The sequence below is a fragment of the Cupressus sempervirens genome, chromosome 9, assembly GCF_028749045.1.
Source record: "Cupressus sempervirens isolate cs-2001-9-10 chromosome 9, ASM2874904v1, whole genome shotgun sequence".
NCBI lineage: Eukaryota > Viridiplantae > Streptophyta > Pinopsida > Cupressales > Cupressaceae > Cupressus > Cupressus sempervirens.
The window spans coordinates 189,835,264-189,854,263 of NC_143126.1; the positions used below are offsets into that span (position 1 = coordinate 189,835,264).

Below are 19,000 nucleotides of genomic sequence, written 5' to 3' on the forward strand. Positions count from 1 at the left end.
ACACCCCCCACTTAATGTGACAACTAAATGAAACATTAACAGTGTGTTTTGTAACCTTTAACAGGGTTGGTTCCTAACAGGGCTCACTTCAGAAGAGTGAAAATTAGTAGCTAGTTACTTGGTGGTTTTTCTCATATTGAGTTTCCACATTAAATCTGGTGTCTCTTGTGTTGATGTCATTTCTTTTATGCATGCATGTTAAATCTTTGTGAATGCTTAATAAGTAAACATACATCTACCGAGTTACAGCATTTTTCTGTGTTGTTTTTATAAGACATCTAAGGGATCTATGGATTTTTTTTGCAGTAATTGATTCACCCCCCTCTCAGCTACTCCATCTATATTTCGAACAGAATTTATACTTTGCAAATAAGTAAGACCATATTGGAGAAATAGAACAACATAAACAAACCAAAAAAAGAAAGAACTTCTAGCTTTATTTTATTTAATACTAGATGAAATTTTATATGATAGCTTGACCCATCAACATTCCTAAATGACACTACTAATTAGATTGACAAAAAACTACTTCATTATTAACAACACACACATAAACTTGACAGTTAACTAAAACTTATGGAAACCTAAAACTTTCAAACACATCTACAATTAGATATTGATTCAAACTAAAACTCTTTGACTCACACCTGAAATGAACTTATGTTGCTAGAAACTCAAACAAGGTTTGCCACAACATTGCAATAATTATTTATTTAACATTAACTCTAACATGACCCTTTTTACCACCAATCATTAGAAACCTCCATCATGTTTGCAGACCTCCAACCCCATCTTTGTCTAGGATTTTGTCATCCTCACTATTGATTTTGATCTTGATGATAGCTAGGGTTCCTTTGGTCTCTTCCATACCACTGCTGATGTTGCTGAAATTTATTAGATTTTTTTTTTGAGCTTTTTTGACCCATCTACCTGCTTCAAAAACCCATGGAGATCTAGGTCCTTTAATGTTTGTGTTTTCTTTGTATGTTCACCATCCATTTTTGATATTGTTTTTAAAATCCTGCATGGGAAATTTCATGTCCATTTCATCATTCTAGTTCCTGAGTTGCTTGATTTTCCCTTTCAATTCGTACCTCTGTTCATCACTCTTCTTCTCTGCTTTGAGCTTGTGACCCTTTGCCTTTAGAAATAGGAATAATCTCTCTCTCTCTCTCTCTCTCTCTCTCTCTCTCTCTCCACACACACACACACACACATAAGCATTTCCTTTATTATATCATCAAAAAAATCTAAATTGCTTGATAGCTAAAATATATAGGGAAAATAGGAAGCAACCATAAAACAATGAAAATTTATTTCATTTGGACTTAGGCATTGAGAATTATCATGTTATTGAATATAGAAATATCATGCTTCTTAATGCCTTATATACATTCATCTTTTCTTTCACTACTCTTTTGACTTTCTTCCACCATTATGTCTCATTTATTTTCAATCCTTCTTCTTATTCCTAGAATTATTTGCTCTCCACCATTTATCTCTATATAGTGTATTCTTTACATTAGAAATAGATGTGAAACTAAATTTTCTAGCTAGATACACATCATGTCTCTTTATTTTTCAAACATGAAAACAAAAGAAAATGAACTCTTATAGTCTACAAAATGATTCTAAAATGATAAGATAATATCCATAAATACTCACCTATAACTAGCTTACCAACTAATAACTTAGGGCCCGTTTGTTTGTCGGCATAAGAATAGAAAATTAGATTAGAAAATTAAAATAGACATGGAAATGTGGAATGGGAATGGAAAAGAGCAATCCCATTCTTGTTTGGTTAACCTAGTATTTGATTAGGAATATGTTACTTTCTTGTTTGGTTGTACAAAAATGGAATAGGAATAAGGTGAAGTTTTTTATTTTAAAAAATAGATATAATAATAATAATAATAAAATTAATTAATTTTAAAAAAAATTGAATTTCAAAAATAATAATTATTTAACATTTTTTTAAATTTTTTTTTAAAAAATTAGATTGGGAATAGGAATGGCTCATTCCAATAACAACTATTTTTTGGAATGGACATATGTTCATTTTAGGGGTAAAATTAGAATATGTTAGCCTATTTCCTATTCCAATTTGGGGTACGAGAATACATTTCCTATTCCTATTTTCCTATTCATATTCTAGCAAACAAACATGCTCTTAAAGACATGAGATTTATATTATAGGATAGTTTTATATGAAATTAATAACCTGACTATAGACAAAAAGAAAGCTGACAAAGGATATAACAAACAAGAGCTCTGGTAGAGCTTGAGTCCCTGCCTATTGTTTAATAAAAAACACTTAAATAATGCATTTGACCATAACTACACTTGTTAGCATTGTTTAAGAAATATTAGCGTAGCATTATATCTCAAGAGTGTTCATTATGAGCAATGTCTAGTCAACCAAAGGCAATTTCTTCTTGAGATAACTTATTAAGAGTATGAGAGTTAAACATCTAAGATAAATTAAAGAACATAAAAGATTTGGAAAAAAAGGAATTTTATAGATTGCTAAAGAATTTGATAATTTAAAAATAAAAGAGTACTTAGAATATGAATAATACAATTTCTACTTATAGTACTTAGATATGAAATATTATGGACTTGTTTGAATTAATTTTATCATCACTATTTCATAGCACATGCATTAAATATAAACTGCCATTATGTGATAAGGTTCAAGATACATACACTATTAAGAACAAGGAGAAAATAGCATATTGTGTGATATCAAATTTGTTTATCATCTAATAGAACATCATATGGTAAATCTTGTTTGTGATATTGGTTAGACTTGGCTCCACAAAAATCACGATGAAAATTGAAAAATCAATATAATTATTAGATTAAGATAATAAATTTGTAAATAAAGACATTAATTTAATAGCTTGTGTTTGTCTATGTATTAGTAGTCATTCCAAGTTAATCATCCCATTTATTTTAATTCAATTATCAATCTCAACTTTTAAAATACTATTAATTAATTTGATTAAATTTAGAATGATACTGCATTGTTAAATACATAAGATGTAAAATTAAAAAAAAGATTTAATGAAATGCATAAAGAAATAATAATAATAATAATGACAACATCAAAATTTATATATTTTATTTGAAAGCATCAAGTTATTGTATTTTTCATAAAGTTTAATTTTCTTCATTGAAATTAATATAATTATATTTTAATTTAGAACCAATTTAAGTTTTGTTATATCTATATTAGACTTCGTGAACTTATAATATTTTTTTTCTCAAAAATACATTTTTAAAATTTTGTACTTAGTTACTAAGAATTTTAGGTTAAACTTATTATTTTTAACTCAAAAAATTCTAAAAAACTGTTGCTTCATTCTGGAAATCTCCCCTCATTTCTAGGCTCTATATGATAGAGCTAAGTCGAACCCATCTATGGCGGTAGCCTCAGCATCAGTTGAACAACTTGGAATCATCTGAAAATGAAATTTGTAAGCAACCTTTAGATCTTGTTGACTAGTTCCTTTTACATTTATTTTTTTAACATTTGTTTCTTGGTAATTAAGAGTTGAGACATGGCAGGTGGAGAGTTTGGATGAATACAACATGAATGGTATCAAAATTAAATTAAAATTGACTAAGAGTTGAGTTCTAGACAAAGGAGCCAGGGATCCGTAACTGGCAAGATGTCTCCAACAACAAATCTACAGTAACAATTCCTCTTCTCTTTTACTACAGACTGTCAAGAAAGATAGTCGGGCGCCTACTAAGGAAACCCTTTTCATCAAGCACAAGGCACAATTCGAATGCAATTTGGTTAGGAGAATTATTAACAATTTATTATTGCAAGCACACACAAAGTAGCATGAATGCCAATTCCTCTAGCGTACCCTGCAATGTGCATCTGTCTCCTTATCCTGCAGACTCTGTGTAGCATACAGAAATGCAAATGCTCCGATGATCATCCTTGCTTTTCTGGCAATTGTTGATATACCATGAGACATTGACTAGTAACTAGTATGCTTTGTTTCATGTCAATACCTTGTTCCCAAGCTCCCATTTTAGTAGAGGTAAAAGGCATGCTAAAAAGAATGATTTTTATTCTAGTTCTTTGTGAAACTATTGTTGAAGATGCAAACCACAAGTGGAATTGAAAGAAGCGAATGCTCAAATCGGACAAGGGTTACATTTTTCTTAAGGTGTAATTTGATGGTGTTCTTACCGAATCTTTTTGTGGTTTCAAGGGCTATGCATACTATTTTTGCAGAGATTTTCTTTCAAAATTGGATAAGCATGGGCTCATTGAGGGCTTGTAAGTAGAACCATTATTTTACTGTCAAAATTCTTGATTACCCACTTGCTAAAATAGCAGTAGTGGTGTGTTGCCCCCTGTTTTAGCTACTTGGTTCTATATAGATCAAGAGGACTCAATCCAGACCATGGAGAGCATGTAAGGGAGGCCTGTTGGTGTTTTTGCACTCTTTTTTTTTCTTTTTGGCAAGGCAGGTAGGCAGCCATGGCTATTGATTTCAGATCTCAAATCTGATAGGAGATCATTTCATGAGGTGAATTCTAGAAACAAGAATTGCATGTGGTTATTTCTTGAAATAAGAAATCTTTGGCAATTTCTTAGCTTGCTCACTAACATTCTGATGATGGATCATTGAGTATGATCCGAAACGTTGATGCTAAAAATTCTTACACAATCTCACCCAGAAGCTCGAATATAGAATTTCTAGAAGTACAAATATTATTACAATTTATGAATTGAAAAAATAATAAAACTCCCACCAAAATTAAGACTAGCCAATCACAAAAAAGAAATTGATGATAATAAATTAATTTAAAAATAAAACAATTCTTAAACTTTAAAAGTCAATGATTTTGATAAAAAAATTAATAGATAGGAGGTCTGATGAAAACATTAGTTCCTGGGACTAACAACAACAGCAAACCCTCATCATAAAATATGAAAATTCGTAATAAAACAATAGAAGTAATATAATCATAAAGCCACGACTCCTAAATGATGGGCTGTGAAAACAAGCGAAGAGAGATGTCACTTGTAGACACCGAAAACCCAACGTACATCTTGAATGGTAAGATTCATTTTTTTCCTTGGCGTTTCTGAGGCGTCCCCTGTCCAATTGGTGCAATATATCTTCAGCTGCTTGGACTCACTGTGGTAGTCGATCCATGCCCTTATGTTATTCCTAATCTATAGATTGATGGGCCTCAAAATATTCCCTTGACAACAAAGATTAACTACAAAAATTGTGGTTGTTGAATGCAAAACAGTTGAATTAAACAACTCCACATCCACCTGCAGACTTATTCGAGCCTTGAATACTTAATTATAAGCGGAGGGCTCAAGAGGATCCAGATGCAAAGCACCCTCACCGCAGAGAATCTACAACACCCGTTTCATGCTTGGCCTCTCATTTGGATCAGGGTTTGAACACACAAGTCCCAATACAAGCACATTCTCAGCCTCGCCCTTCTCATAATCCTCGCCAAGCTTTTCATCAACAACATCTAGTAACCTTCCATTTGCATACAAATCCCAAACCCACTGAACCAAAATGACACCTTGGGGATCCATAGGTTTTCTTCCACAGACTGCTTCCAGCAGAAGATCCCCAAAGCTGAACACATCTGTTGAAGGAGAAGCCTTTCCTGAATGAATGAGCTCCGGCGCAATGTACCCCAAAGTGCCCACCGCATGAGTTGTTTGGGGCTTTAAACTGTGATCATATAATCTGGCCAAACCAAAGTCCCCCACACGGCCGTTCAGATCACAGTCCAGTAATACATTGTTGGATTTGATGTCCCTGTGCACCACACATTTTTCCCACTGCTCGTGTAAGTACAACAATCCGACAGCCACATCTGTGATGATTTTGTATCTCCCTGCCCATGAAAGATTCAATGTTGGAGTGAAGAGATTTGTTTCAAGGCTGTCGTTGTACATGAAGTCGTAGACGATGAAGAGGCACTCATTTTTTCTGCTCCAGCCCCTCAGAGGCACTAAATTCCGGTGCTGTAGCCGCCCAAGGCTCGATATTTCTGCCATGAATTCCTTCATTCCTTGTGCCAAATCTTTTGTGATGCATTTCACGGCGACTTCTTCACCAGAAGGCAGAGTTCCCTGGTATACCCGACCAAAACTCCTATAGCCCAGAAGATTCTCATCCCTGAAACCCTGCAATAAAACAAGGCAAAACCCTTGTCAAAAATTCTGTTGTGTATGGAAAATTTGCAACGACTATGATCATGGAACTTGACATATTTGTTGTGAAGAAGGTGAGGGCCTGACTGTTTTTCATGTGTCTGTATCGTTAACAGGTTTCGGATTGTCTAATTATAGTTCCGAAATGTATAATTTTGAAAATGAAATAGAGGAAAATGATATTTGTATGATTGGTAAAGTATAAAATAAATATTAGTTATCGTCTTTTTTGTTCATTTGATTAAACTAATAAAAATTTGGGTGCATGAATGACCAAGTATCTCTAATAAATAAAATGATGAGATGGTATCATAAGCTAAAATGATGGAAGTCTTAAGAGAAAGACTAAACACATGTTCAATTGATCCATTACCTATAGTCACTGGAGATTTGGTCTAAAAGAATGTTGTAGTAGTTTAGTAACATTTTACCATTAAATGATAAAAAATCAACACACTAATCATAAAATGAAATGTGTAGATGATATTTAATTATGTGTTGATGTTAAGAAATAAAATGATTTAAAGTGTAGATGATATTTAAATATTAATGAAATATTGATAAATCATTAAAAATATATTTTTGAACATAAAAAAGATTTGGACTTTATTGAGGTAGATAAAATTTAAGTTAATCAATTTATTTTGAATGTAATAACATATAGTTGCATTTATAAATACCTTTGTAGCGAGGTTGAGCTTTCGATAATTAAATCTTTGTGGCCAATACTGCAACTCCCATTTTTCATAGGATTCTATATAGTCCATCCTTTTTAACAAATAAAATGTGCCAAGAGTGAGTCCTAAGATTGAAGCTATTGAGCACATTATAATAATAAATATGAATTTTGTAGATTTGTAGAAGTTTGAGATTTTGACATAAAAGGAAGGGAGATGCAAAATGTCTATATCTTGAGCCTTATTGTCACCAGTCGTGAAGCTCCATGCCAAAATGTAATGCTTCTCAACCAAAGGTGGATCACTTGTTCAATTAAGAAAACTCATTTTCATCCAACAAAAGTTACATGAATAGTTGAAAAACTTGAAAATCTTAAAACTGTCTAATTTTCCTAAATATCATTCTTTAACATATTTTTCGCTATTCAATAAAATATAGTTATTATTAAATTTATTAATAATTGCATAAAAAAAATCAATCGTGAAAGTTTTTTTTTCTCTTTTAGGAATAGCAATCTTGTGTTGTTATGTAAAAGCATTTTTTTAAAAAAATGGCTCTTAGATATGTCAATAAATTATAAAAAATTAAAAATGTAGAATAGAAAATTTGTAATGTGAAATTTTTTAAGGATTTGGTAGAAGTTTTAACTACACATAGATGTAGCATGTATGTGGTCATACACAAGGCATGTCAAGGGTTTTAACTAATAATGTGTCTCATTGAGATCATGTTATGAAGTAACATTATTTTGCAATAAAACATCATATGAGATTTTTATGAAAACGTTGTAAATCTAAAAATAGATACTTGTATGTGTGCATAATTAAATTCATTAACCTTAATTAGAATGAAAATTGAAATTTAAGGATAAGTAATGAGAAAGTTTGAAACATTTGACAAAAACTACTTGGTGGACACATCTTTGAGTTTCGTGACTACTACCAAGTGAAGTTTGGCTTAAGTCTTGCCATGATGTTATTTAAAACACAATACATAGTTCTAAAGTAATCAATAACAATATTTTATGCATGTATCAAGAAACTAAAATAAATCAAACTGATACATGTAAACTAGTCATAGATATTTTATGTGTTTATTTTTGTAAAAGGTGAAATTTTTCCTTGCACTTAAACTCTCCTTTTTTATTTTAAAAAAGGAATATAGATTTTGTTTATTTGTATATTCTCTTTGCAGATTAATATGTTATGACATCTTATGTATGGATTATTGAAATTATAGTTTTCTAAAGACTTTTCATTTATAGTCAATAGAAGTTGAAGTGTATTGGTGTGAATTTGATAAATAAAATTCTTACCATTACTTTGTGATTTGATAATTATTTACCTTATTTTACAATCATTTCATATATAAGTTTATTCTTAAAAGAGGAAAACACATATGCACACAGAATTGAGGGTAGATGGTAATGGTGTGAGGATTAAAAAATCTAAGATGTACACTTACATTCAATAAATGCCTATATAATCTTAATTTTAAAACATTTTGTATCCAAAATTATTCTTTAAAAAAAATACAATTAAATTAAAAAGATATGAATTAAAATTAAATTAAAAAAATTAAAGTTGAAAAATGGACTCAACTTGAATGATTTATAATGAGTTCAGTGGAAATAACTCTTATTGAATGCAAGGCTCCAATATCATCAGGGACAAGGCTAAGAGGATGATTTGGGTGAATTTAGAGGAATAGATAATCCTTGTTAATTTCTCAAAACCTAGCTACTGATTTATTGCACAATTAATTCACAAAAATGTTTGTATCTTATTTATAGCAATCACTACTCTAGATTAATTAACAAAAACTAACAATGAAAGACAAAATAGCATAGATCAATCACACATATAGAATAACATAGATATATCTAGGAAACTCAATTTGGAGAAAACCTGTAAATGTTGGATAATCTATTCAACCCAACGATAAACTTTCTCTTTAAGAATAATACAATAAAAATTAAAGTTATTTCTAAACATCATTTTCAAGTTTTTTTCAAGCAACTCCACTTCGCCTTTCAAGCTAACTAATACAACTAACACTCTATCTTAGCGAAGAAGATGTTTTGCATAACACTGAACCCTCAATCTTTGATTCTTATCTAAAGAGTAAATTTTAAAGTATTTCTCTCAAATGAATTATTAATAAAAGATTACTTAATAGAAAAAAAGATCTAAATCTTTGTCCATTTGTTTGAGGGAACTGAACTGGACTCAATATTTAAACATTTTTTTAAAAAAATAATCTTTAATTTGGATGTGATAAATAGGAATTGGAATATGAGTTTTGAATTCCCATGTTGGCCCATAATGAGGATTTGTTAGTTCTACCTCAAGAGGTAGAATTGAAATTGGAATGAAATCATTTAGTTGAATTTTTATTTTTCTTGCTCAACACAACTCATTTCCAAATTAACAAATCCAACATTTATGATATTGCTATTGAGATTTAACTATGTAGTTTTTTGAGTCAAACTCATTGATTTGTGTTTCATGAGCAGTGATTCACATGAATCCATCTCTGATGAAAATAAATGAAGCACTTGTCACTCATTGGATTTAGGGTTCATTAGTTAGATTCCCCCACCCTATATTTTAGTGGGTATAGGACAGGGCCATCACTCATTGAATTTAGGTGAACCACTGGGACCCTCCACTCGACCTTTGCCGCGGAACCATGGCGAAAACGAAGGTTGTGCTGAATGAGATGACTGAGCCGTTTCTTTTCATGGGCACGGGCCGGTCAAAATAAGCGCGGCCAACGAGGCGCTGGGACTGATTTGTGAGGCGGATTGCGGGGGATTGTAGTGAGGATTCTGCTCGTGGCGTTGAAGCGGTTGAAGAGGAAAGTGGTGTTCTGCTGAACGCCCTCGGCTGCCGTCAGAACGATTAATGAGAGGCAGAGAATGTGCCCCAAATCTGCATATTCATCCTCGCCATTGAATTGGGTTTTTCTGAGCATGAGTGTTACTTCTTATGGGGGAAACAATCCTTTTCTTTCTCGACTACTGGACTGTGAATAGGAGTCGTTGGAGTTAGTTCTGATGATTGACTTTCCTGTGAAGGTTCATTTAATTTTGAGAGTGAAGTGAGGACTTTAAATATGTCGACTCACAAATTGATGCAATCTTTCCGTGGAGTGAGGTATTCGACGAGGACATAAAATGTTAAGATTCAATGCGTGGGTTGACAACTGAAAGAGCTGAGTCTTTTGAGGTGGTCAATGTGGGGTCAGCTCAATCAGAGAGGAGCTTTGCCAGATGTTGTAGACGTCAGGAAAACGTGGAAGCGTAGGTGAGAGGATCTAGTAGTCGTGCGCTCTAACTTCGGGTCCCTCAAAATATACTGTAACAATCATTAAAATGATTTTTCTTTTTTTGTCATCTTCTTCCACTAGTGAAGTGAATAAACCTAAGGTTTCAACTCTCCACCACAAAAATTGATGTCAAGTATAAAGTGTGCAATTTGTCATTTTTTGGACCTCCTATCATTCGTAGTTAATTAACACCCCCCATATTTAATTGCCGAAGTCCCATTACTTGAACATTCTAGCGTGTTACTTTACAATATATAAAACCTTATATGAATATGTAATATTTATTAGTTGAATAATATAACACTTATGTATAAGTGAACATGTTCTTCATTTAATTATTAAATTTCTATTTAATGAACAAATATTTTTATAATATGGAATGCTAAATGTCTAATAACTAATTGTAAAAATCATTTTATTAAACTATTTCAAACCTAACCCTAAATTCATATTCCACTTATTAACCTAACTTGTATGCATTTGTCGCTGCTACCGCTCATTATTTTCAAGCATTTCTTATAACTACAGTCATGATTTGGGGTTTTTTAAGATTTCACTTCCATTTGCTCTTTGATTTCTTTGCCAATATTTCACTTCCATTTGCTCTTTGATTTCTTTGATTGTGATATTGTGTTGCGATTGCCGTGCATAATGTTGGGTTTTAGATCAGATTGATTAGTAGTTTGGAAGTTTTGTTGAATAGAAACTTTATATTGGGTGCTCAGCATGAACTGTTGGGTTTTATATTCAAAGTCATTCGGTGTTGAATCAGAGTTATGGGGCATTGGGGTTTGAGCAATAGGTGTGAATTTGAGCTGTTTGGTCTTGGGCGATGAATTTGTGAAAGATTTTTGCATTTTTTGATTGCATTTTCTCCTTTTTGGATTGGACTGTATTGATTTATAGGATGGCAAGGCCTGGATGCTACAATTGCTATCTATAACATGTCTTTCTTTGGCTACTAAAATGGAGGAAATAGATGGTGGCAACAGCAGCAAATCCCCAGTGGTTTCAAGAGCTAACAAGCTCATTTTATCCTCCATCAAACGTATGCAAGCACAAAATGTGGCAATGGCAGTTTAGTTATATCTATCTATACTAAAACCTCTCTAAAATCATGCTTCAATGAATGGAGGGATTGATTATATGCAACATCGTCCATTTGCAATAGCCATTGTAGCTATTCTTTGTGCAGTAGAAGAAATTCTGCCCTCTACAGAATCTGCACTGTATAGAAAATGGCCAAAGCTAAAATTGATTTTTCTGTTTTAAATGAGGAATATAATGATTCCCATTGCATGATTTCAATCTGCATGACTTTTGACTGATTTTTGTATTTGTGACAGGATAAACTTATAAAATTGCTTCATTCTTATTTGAAAAATAGAGGAGTTGGACATCAATTTTGCAAATGTGTCTATGGACACACAAAAGTCTAAGAGATTTGGTACATTTTGAACAGGTAAGGTCTTTCTTGACCTTACTGGGCAAATGACCCATCTGTTCTTTTCCAGCAATTTTAGAACCCTTTCATATGAATTTGTTATCTTTTGATAGGAAATTATGCTAAATTAATGAGTTCATTTACAGTTCATTTTTAGATATAATAATTGTGTTTTGGAATAGACATTCAATGTTTGATCTCTCACCTCAAATTTGGCACATTTTTTCTAAGCAATTTGCTACTGTAACTCTTGACATAGAAATTTTATAATGTTTGGAGTGGACATTCAATTTTCATGTCAGTGACTATTTCAAAGAAATGAGTTTACATCTTATTACATTTCTCCATAATGCAATGCTTATAGAATCATTCTTCTATCATTTTTTTAGAACAAATATATCATATATTAATGATTGGAACACCAACATTCATATTTGAAGACTTATCAAGTTGAAAATATTCTACTAGTTGGAACATAAGCATGCAAGAAGAAATTACATAGGTACATGATAGAAGGACTAGTTAATAGAACATTACAAAATGCCAAACTTCCAATTGGAAAATAAGCTTGGACTATCCAATAAAAAGAAATAGTTGGAAATAGAAGTATTGTAGTAGATGAACAACCTATAGGGAAATAGAAGTATCTTAGTAGATGACTAGTCTGTAGGGTATAACAAAATGACTGGCTTGTGAAAACCTATCTATGGGATCATTAGTTCAACATAAAGCCAGGGAAGGGTTCTAGTTCCCCCTTAGTACTATCTATTATAGAATTTTCTAGACTTGCTGAAACAACTTGTGGGGTGATGGGAGTCATACGTTCAAACATATTTTCATCTAACAGTCTACCAATTGGGAATTGCTTGATTGGAGAATGAGGTGGGCTTTGGTTAGTAGTAGCTTGGATATTGTGGAGGGCAACATAGGTAGGGGATAGAATGTTGTACATATCTCTCAAAATTTGATGATGCTCAGGTAAGGGGGTTGTTGGAGCACTGTGATAACCTGCTTTGTTTGCATTTGATTCTAAAATACTACTGCCATGACCAAGTTGCAGAGGGGATATATTCAAAATTCCTTTGATCAGTTGCTCTTTTCCTGGCCTACCTTTTCTACAGTCCAGCTTTTCTTTCTTTTTCAACTCACTCTATTTTTTTTGTTGCAACCTTTCCTCTTGCTTTTTTTTTTTAATGCCTATCTTTCAAGTTTTTTCTCATCTTTCCTTTTTCTCAGTTCAGTTTGAAGTATTTTCTTTTCCTCCAACTATTTTTTCTTCCTTTCTTTCAACTCTTGAAGTTCAACTTTCTTTGCTTCTTACTGCTCTTGCAACTTTATGTACTCAGTAGATGTAAGTATTTGAGATTTTCTTCCCAATCTCAGAGTAGCATTATCAAATGGAACATATCTCTTTGTAACCCTTTCAATTGGTAGCTTCAAAAAACGTTTTAATGACCCCGGACTACATAACAGTTGTTCATCTTCTGTCTCCAAATTTGAAGCTTCTAGGTTATGTTCATTGTAGCCAACTTCATCCTCATTATGTTCTGTAGTTTCCCAATTATTTGTTTTAGCATAATAATGAACCACCTCTTTTCTTGGCATTGGAGGTGGAGAAGGAATGGATAATGAAATATCTTCATTTTGAAACTCAATCTGCACTCCCAATTTGTTTGCTGCTCCTTTAACCCAATTAGGTGGATCAAACTGTGTTGGCAAACTCATATAATCATGCAGGTCATTTTCAAATTGTGTTGATAACACAACATCTGCTAGTGGAGTTTTCTCTTCATTTGCATCATCTATTGGTGGAGTTTTCTCTTCATTTGCATCATCTTTATGTTGGTTTTCCATTTCTGCAACACATTTTTCAATGGCATCATCATCATAACTAGCTAACCTTAAAATACTTTCAATTCCTGTAGCATCATTTTCATCTTCAACATTGAATGCATCACTGGGCCTCATGTCATTACAAAGAGCATCTTTATTCAATGATCAAATTCCAGTCCTTCGAAAACCAGCTATAATAGTATCAGGCAGAAGGGCAAGTTTGAAAGCTTTGCTTGCTAGTTCTACTAATTTTGTTCTCCTTATTTCTATGTGTGGGTGTCTAGACATCCATTTTGACCTCTCAGATTTGAAATATGCCTTGAATGGAGAAAATACACTTACATCTAAAGGTTGAAGTCGATGACTAGTGTGAGCAGGCAACGTAAGAAGATCTATGCCAAGAGATCTTGCCTCTTGAATTGTGGCAAAGGAAACATGGCTTCCATGTCCATCAAAAACAAGGAGATGCCTATTTTTGGATGAAGCACCATCTGAAATAGATCTAGCAAAATGATGTAGCCAATTTAGAAATAATTCTTTTGTCATCCATGCATGTGCTTGTACTGTCATACAAGCTCTAGCTTCATAGTTAGCAATGTAATTTCTAAGTTTCCTTTTTATTTTGAAAAGGTAAAATCTTGGTATGCTATGACCTACTGCATTGATACAACATGGTACTATAATCCATTCTCTACTTTTAGATAAGATTTGAGGCACACTTCTACTTCCCAGCTTTGCAATCACTTTCATCCCACAGTTTCTACCTGCTTGCACTCCTATTTCATCACCATTCCAAATGTGTGTTGGTTCATAATGGTTAGCATCATACAATGTTTTCAAATTAGTATAAAAATCTGCCACAATACTTGGTCATAGCATCACTGCTCTATCCCTATCTAGACCCTCTATAGTCCTTATTATTAAATTTGGATGTCTTTTGTGGAATCCAACCCACCATGATCTACTGGGAAACCCATTTTTGAATGGATTTGGCCTTGTTTGGCATATGTGAGCCAAATGTGACTTCAGCTGAATTACCTCCAATCCACGACCAAGTTGAGGTAAATCTTTACACCACTCAACAACTTCTAACTCTTCTTCCAAGGAGAGAATTGTTGGTGGTCCCTTGGTTTTTGTTGTTGTTAATCCTGCTAGCCAATACAATAAGCTACTAACAGGGATTCCCCACTTCTTTGCTACTCCTCTTATTGAAAAATAATTATCTTCAACATCTTCAATTGCATGTTCCATATCCTCTTCTGTCCATTGATTTCCTTGGAATCTCTTCTTATTCTTTTGCAGGTCAGAGGATTTGGCAACACCATCTACACTACTTGTGTTGTCAGGAGTTGTCTTGGCTGAATTGTCCCCATCATCAGAGTCAACAACATGTAGTTTAACACCTCGTGGATAACGAGGTCTCATTTTTTTGGCAGTTCTTTTGCTTCTTCTCTTTCCTATTGTCATACTGTGTAAATAGAATAAAACCATACATTAGATAATGGAAACATTGGAGAAGATTGTATTGTTAGTGTAGTTTGTAGCAGAAATGGTATAACATGTTATTATTTTTACATTAAATATGAAAGAATGACATTCTGGAATGATCTTACTACAACATTTGAAAAGAATAACAACATACATATATCATATATCAAACATTATGTTAGTTGTAACATATATCATGTATGTTTAGTGGATTATGACAGAGATGGTATAGTATGTTGTTATTTTCTTACAAATGTATGTTGTTATTTTTCACAAGTGTTGTATGTGAATTTTTCCAATCATTCTTGTAAATGATAGCATATATTATATGATGGATATGATGACAACATATATTATATGGACTGTAGCAAATTTTTGTAATGGATTATGAAATAAACGTCTTCATTACACAAATGACACAACTGGTATATACGTTGTTTTTTAACTTTGATCTTACTAGAACATGTGACAAGAATAACAACATATAGCATTTGAAAAGAATAATAGCATATATTACATATGACTTTGATCTTACTACAGTATCTTTAATGAATATCAACATACATCATTAAATATGATGTAAAGAATATATGGATTGAAAATATTTTGTAGTGGATTATGTTGTAAATGGTACAATATGCTATTATATTTTTTGAATGTTGTATGTTGTATGTTGTTGGTACATGGTTGGTACATAATTGAAACATGATGGGCTGTAACAACATAACATAATGGGTTGTAACAACATAACACAATGATGCACTGTAACAACATAATGGGTTGTAACAGCATAACGGGTTGTAACAACATAACACAATGATGGACTGTAACAACATAATGGGTTGTAATAACATAACATAATGGGCTATAACAACATAACATAATGATGGATTGTAACAACATAATATGTTGTAACAACATAACATAATGGACTATAACAACATAACATTGGCAGAATAGCATAATGGGTTGTAACATAATTGAAATATGTTATGGACTATAACAACATACATTGACAAAATAACATAAAATACCTGGACCATCTGATATCCTGAGAAAATGATGTTACCAAGCCCTTTGATATTCGAGCAACTTAGTTCTATGCAGTCATTTGTACAAGAATTATTTCACCACAAGTTATATAAATACAAATTTTTCCCTCCCAACAATTTGAATTTGAATTTGGAAATCTATTATCATCTGTGGCTTTCTTTTCAAAATTGGGCCCTTTTCTAAGAATTTTCAAAATGGTTGAATGGTTGATCCGTGGCTTTGAAACTCAGTAATTTGATTGGTTGTGGTTTCTCAAGGTAGGTTTTGAACTATGTTACATTAATTGTTGATTTGCTAGGGGAGCATAATTTGAATTGTGTTCCATTAATTGTTAGATTTGGATGGATTGGGGAGCTCAGACATATCCATCATTGTGATTGCAGGTACTTCAACTATGCTTGCTAAAGACTCCATGATTGCTTTTGAAAGACTCCAATTCCTTCAGTTGGGTTGAAAATTTGTCAAGGGAGGGTTGAAGATTTGTCAGAGATGGGATGGGCTATCATAGAGATGTTTATTTATTTATATCTGTATACTTCTTGGAAGTTGAAGATATCTACATTAGTCATGACATAGGTATCAAGTAATGAGTTGATGTCTTGTCCATGAGTTTGGACATCTATTTTGTTAATTTGTACAATTTGAAATGTAATATTTATTACTTGTTTCTTTAAATTGTGTATAGAGTAGTTTGACTTATGAAAGTTACCATTTTATATTGTTTTATATCAAACACACAATGAATTCTTTTGTCTAGAACTGGTATGAATTTGTATAAATCAATGATATATACAAGGAAAAATTATAATGATTTAATTTTAAGTAATTATTGATAATTAAATACATCAAAATTAGTCTCTTATTGTTCAATCAATAGACTATATTGATACCATAACTGACCCCATCCCTTTTAATTGAATTCACAACTATTGATACCTGTTCAAGTACCGGGTCCTTTCCCCCATAAGGGCACATGATTTGGTTTTCAAAGAAATGATAAGTGAGACTGTACATAAGGATCTCTTTGTTGCAAGAATTGGTCAATGCGGTTATGTTCGAATAAGCTCTTTTCTGGAATTTGCGCATTTTGAAAATAAATTTTGAAACATTATTTGGAGGTATTTGGTTGTCCTAGAAGAGGAATCGACAGATGACTATTCCGTGTTTGGTTGCATCAATAAAAATAGGAACTAAGTTTTTTTAAAAAAATCTTAATATGAATTTATAAATTATATTTTTTTGTAAAGTTTTTAAAAGTCAAATTAATTTACTACCCTCTTCATTATAAATTGACTTTATCAGTAAGACAGGTATATCACAACCTTTATATTTCACTTAATACTGAGTTAAACGTGTTTCAAAGTTTAAAAAGTTTAAATATTTAGACAAGATATATCACAACCTTTAAATATATTTCACTTAATATTGAGTTAAACGTGTTCAAAGTTTAAATATTTAGACCTCGCTTATCCACAAATATATTTGTTTGCTTAGCCCACACATTAATTTCCCAGTGAAAGCAACCCAAGTTTAATCAATTCACTTTGTCATACGCACATTCTTGTATCTTAAATTCATTGGATTTAAATCTAGTTATTTTAAAATTATATTCAATATTGCCTAAAATTGTTTCCATTAGAAGCATGATATTTTAATATATATGTTTTTTGTTAAATAAGTCAAAAGTTACAATTTTTAATTATAAATATTTGACAACATTTTTTTAAATTTTAATTACATTTGAAGAATTTGATTATAAATACTATTGTATGCATAAAGAATATAAAAAATTATGTTAAATATAACAATAAATTTGAATATAATATCAAAACTAAAATTATTTTATTTTTGGGTAAGAACCGTCAATGACTAATAGCCTTAATCGTGTGTGAAGGAAAGTCCAAAGACTATTCCTGTCCTTATCAAGAGAGATGCCAACTTTCTCTCCTTTTCGACGAACACAAACATTTTAGTTTTAAATATATAAAAAAATTAAAATATACGATATTTGAACCTAGTTTTATTTAGAAAGCTAAAGATAAGATTTATTTGTAAAGATAATTTTAACAAATTTTATAATAGATATCAAGTCTAATATTAGACATTTTGTCATCGATAAAAATCCTTATACAAATTATAGCCATGCATTTTTTTGCATATGTTCCTGAAAAATAAATGCAATTAAAAGACAAACAAGACATCGTAAAAGTAAATTTCAGCCTTCTGACTATTGCAACACTTGCACTCTACTCCATCATCCAATTGATAGGTTGGTGACTCGGATCTTCTACCCTCCTCTTCATCAAGTGCACCCAATAATGTAATTTTTTTGTGATGAGATGTAAATTGTAATCAATGTTAAGTATTAACATATTGATTAGCCCATGTGCATATAGATTTTTTGAGTTGTAATCAATATAATGGGGAATGACCCTTTAAAGTTTGTATAATAAAGGATGATGTCTTGGGCAAGACTGGAGGTTTTCTTTCCTTGTTCTTTCCTACCAGTGCCCGTTTCAACGGAGGACTTGTAATATTTTTTTATTTAACAAATATTATTCAAGGCTCTGGCCATTTACTGATCAAAAAAAATAAAAAATAAAAAATTCAAAGGCCAAAATGATATAACACTTTAATTTTAGTTAGATACTTAGGTATTCTAGTATTGAAATCAGTTCTCAATTAATTACAGATTGATTTAATTGTAGATTTCCTGATTTTATATTTCTACCGCACATTCCCATAAAATCTAGCTCCTGACGAGAAAACAACACTAATCTTCCCTATTCAATTTTAAAAAAAGTACAACATTCTTATAGTAATTCCCTGTGGCCTTAGGATTTACAAGAAATAAATTTAAAAATCCATTTAAATATAGAGAGATTGACGCCATACTAAATGCAACCAATGAATTCATGGACATAGAAATATGTAGATACTAAAAAAAATTCAATTTA

The 19,000-nt window shown here is 31.9% G+C and overlaps 1 protein-coding gene and 1 pseudogene across 1 annotated transcript; both read right to left on the bottom strand.

Annotated features, from left to right (window-relative positions):
* Positions 1 to 5,249: 5,249 nt before the first annotated feature.
* LOC149538120 (L-type lectin-domain containing receptor kinase S.4-like) lies at positions 5,250 to 7,197 on the bottom strand. The gene is made up of 2 exons (XM_089802310.1): positions 6,898 to 7,197; positions 5,250 to 6,190 (listed from the first exon to the last, which is right to left on the bottom strand). Exons 1-2 carry the CDS (start codon positions 7,042 to 7,044, stop codon positions 5,399 to 5,401), a joined length of 939 nt encoding a protein of 312 aa, XP_089658436.1. The 5' UTR covers positions 7,045 to 7,197; the 3' UTR covers positions 5,250 to 5,398.
* A 10,679-nt stretch (positions 7,198 to 17,876) lies between these two features.
* LOC149538121 (U6atac minor spliceosomal RNA) lies at positions 17,877 to 18,005 on the bottom strand (annotated as a pseudogene).
* Positions 18,006 to 19,000: the final 995 nt, after the last annotated feature.

Bases quoted from the DNA above. Each gene is read 5' to 3' on its own strand.
- LOC149538120 (XM_089802310.1), bottom strand. From the start codon at position 7,044: ATGTGCTCAATAGCTTCAATCTTAGGACTCACTCTTGGCACATTTTAT. The intron at 6,191-6,897 runs GTATTTATAAAT...GTTTTATTGCAG, and splicing joins AGCTCAACCTCGCTACAAAG to GGTTTCAGGGATGAGAATCT.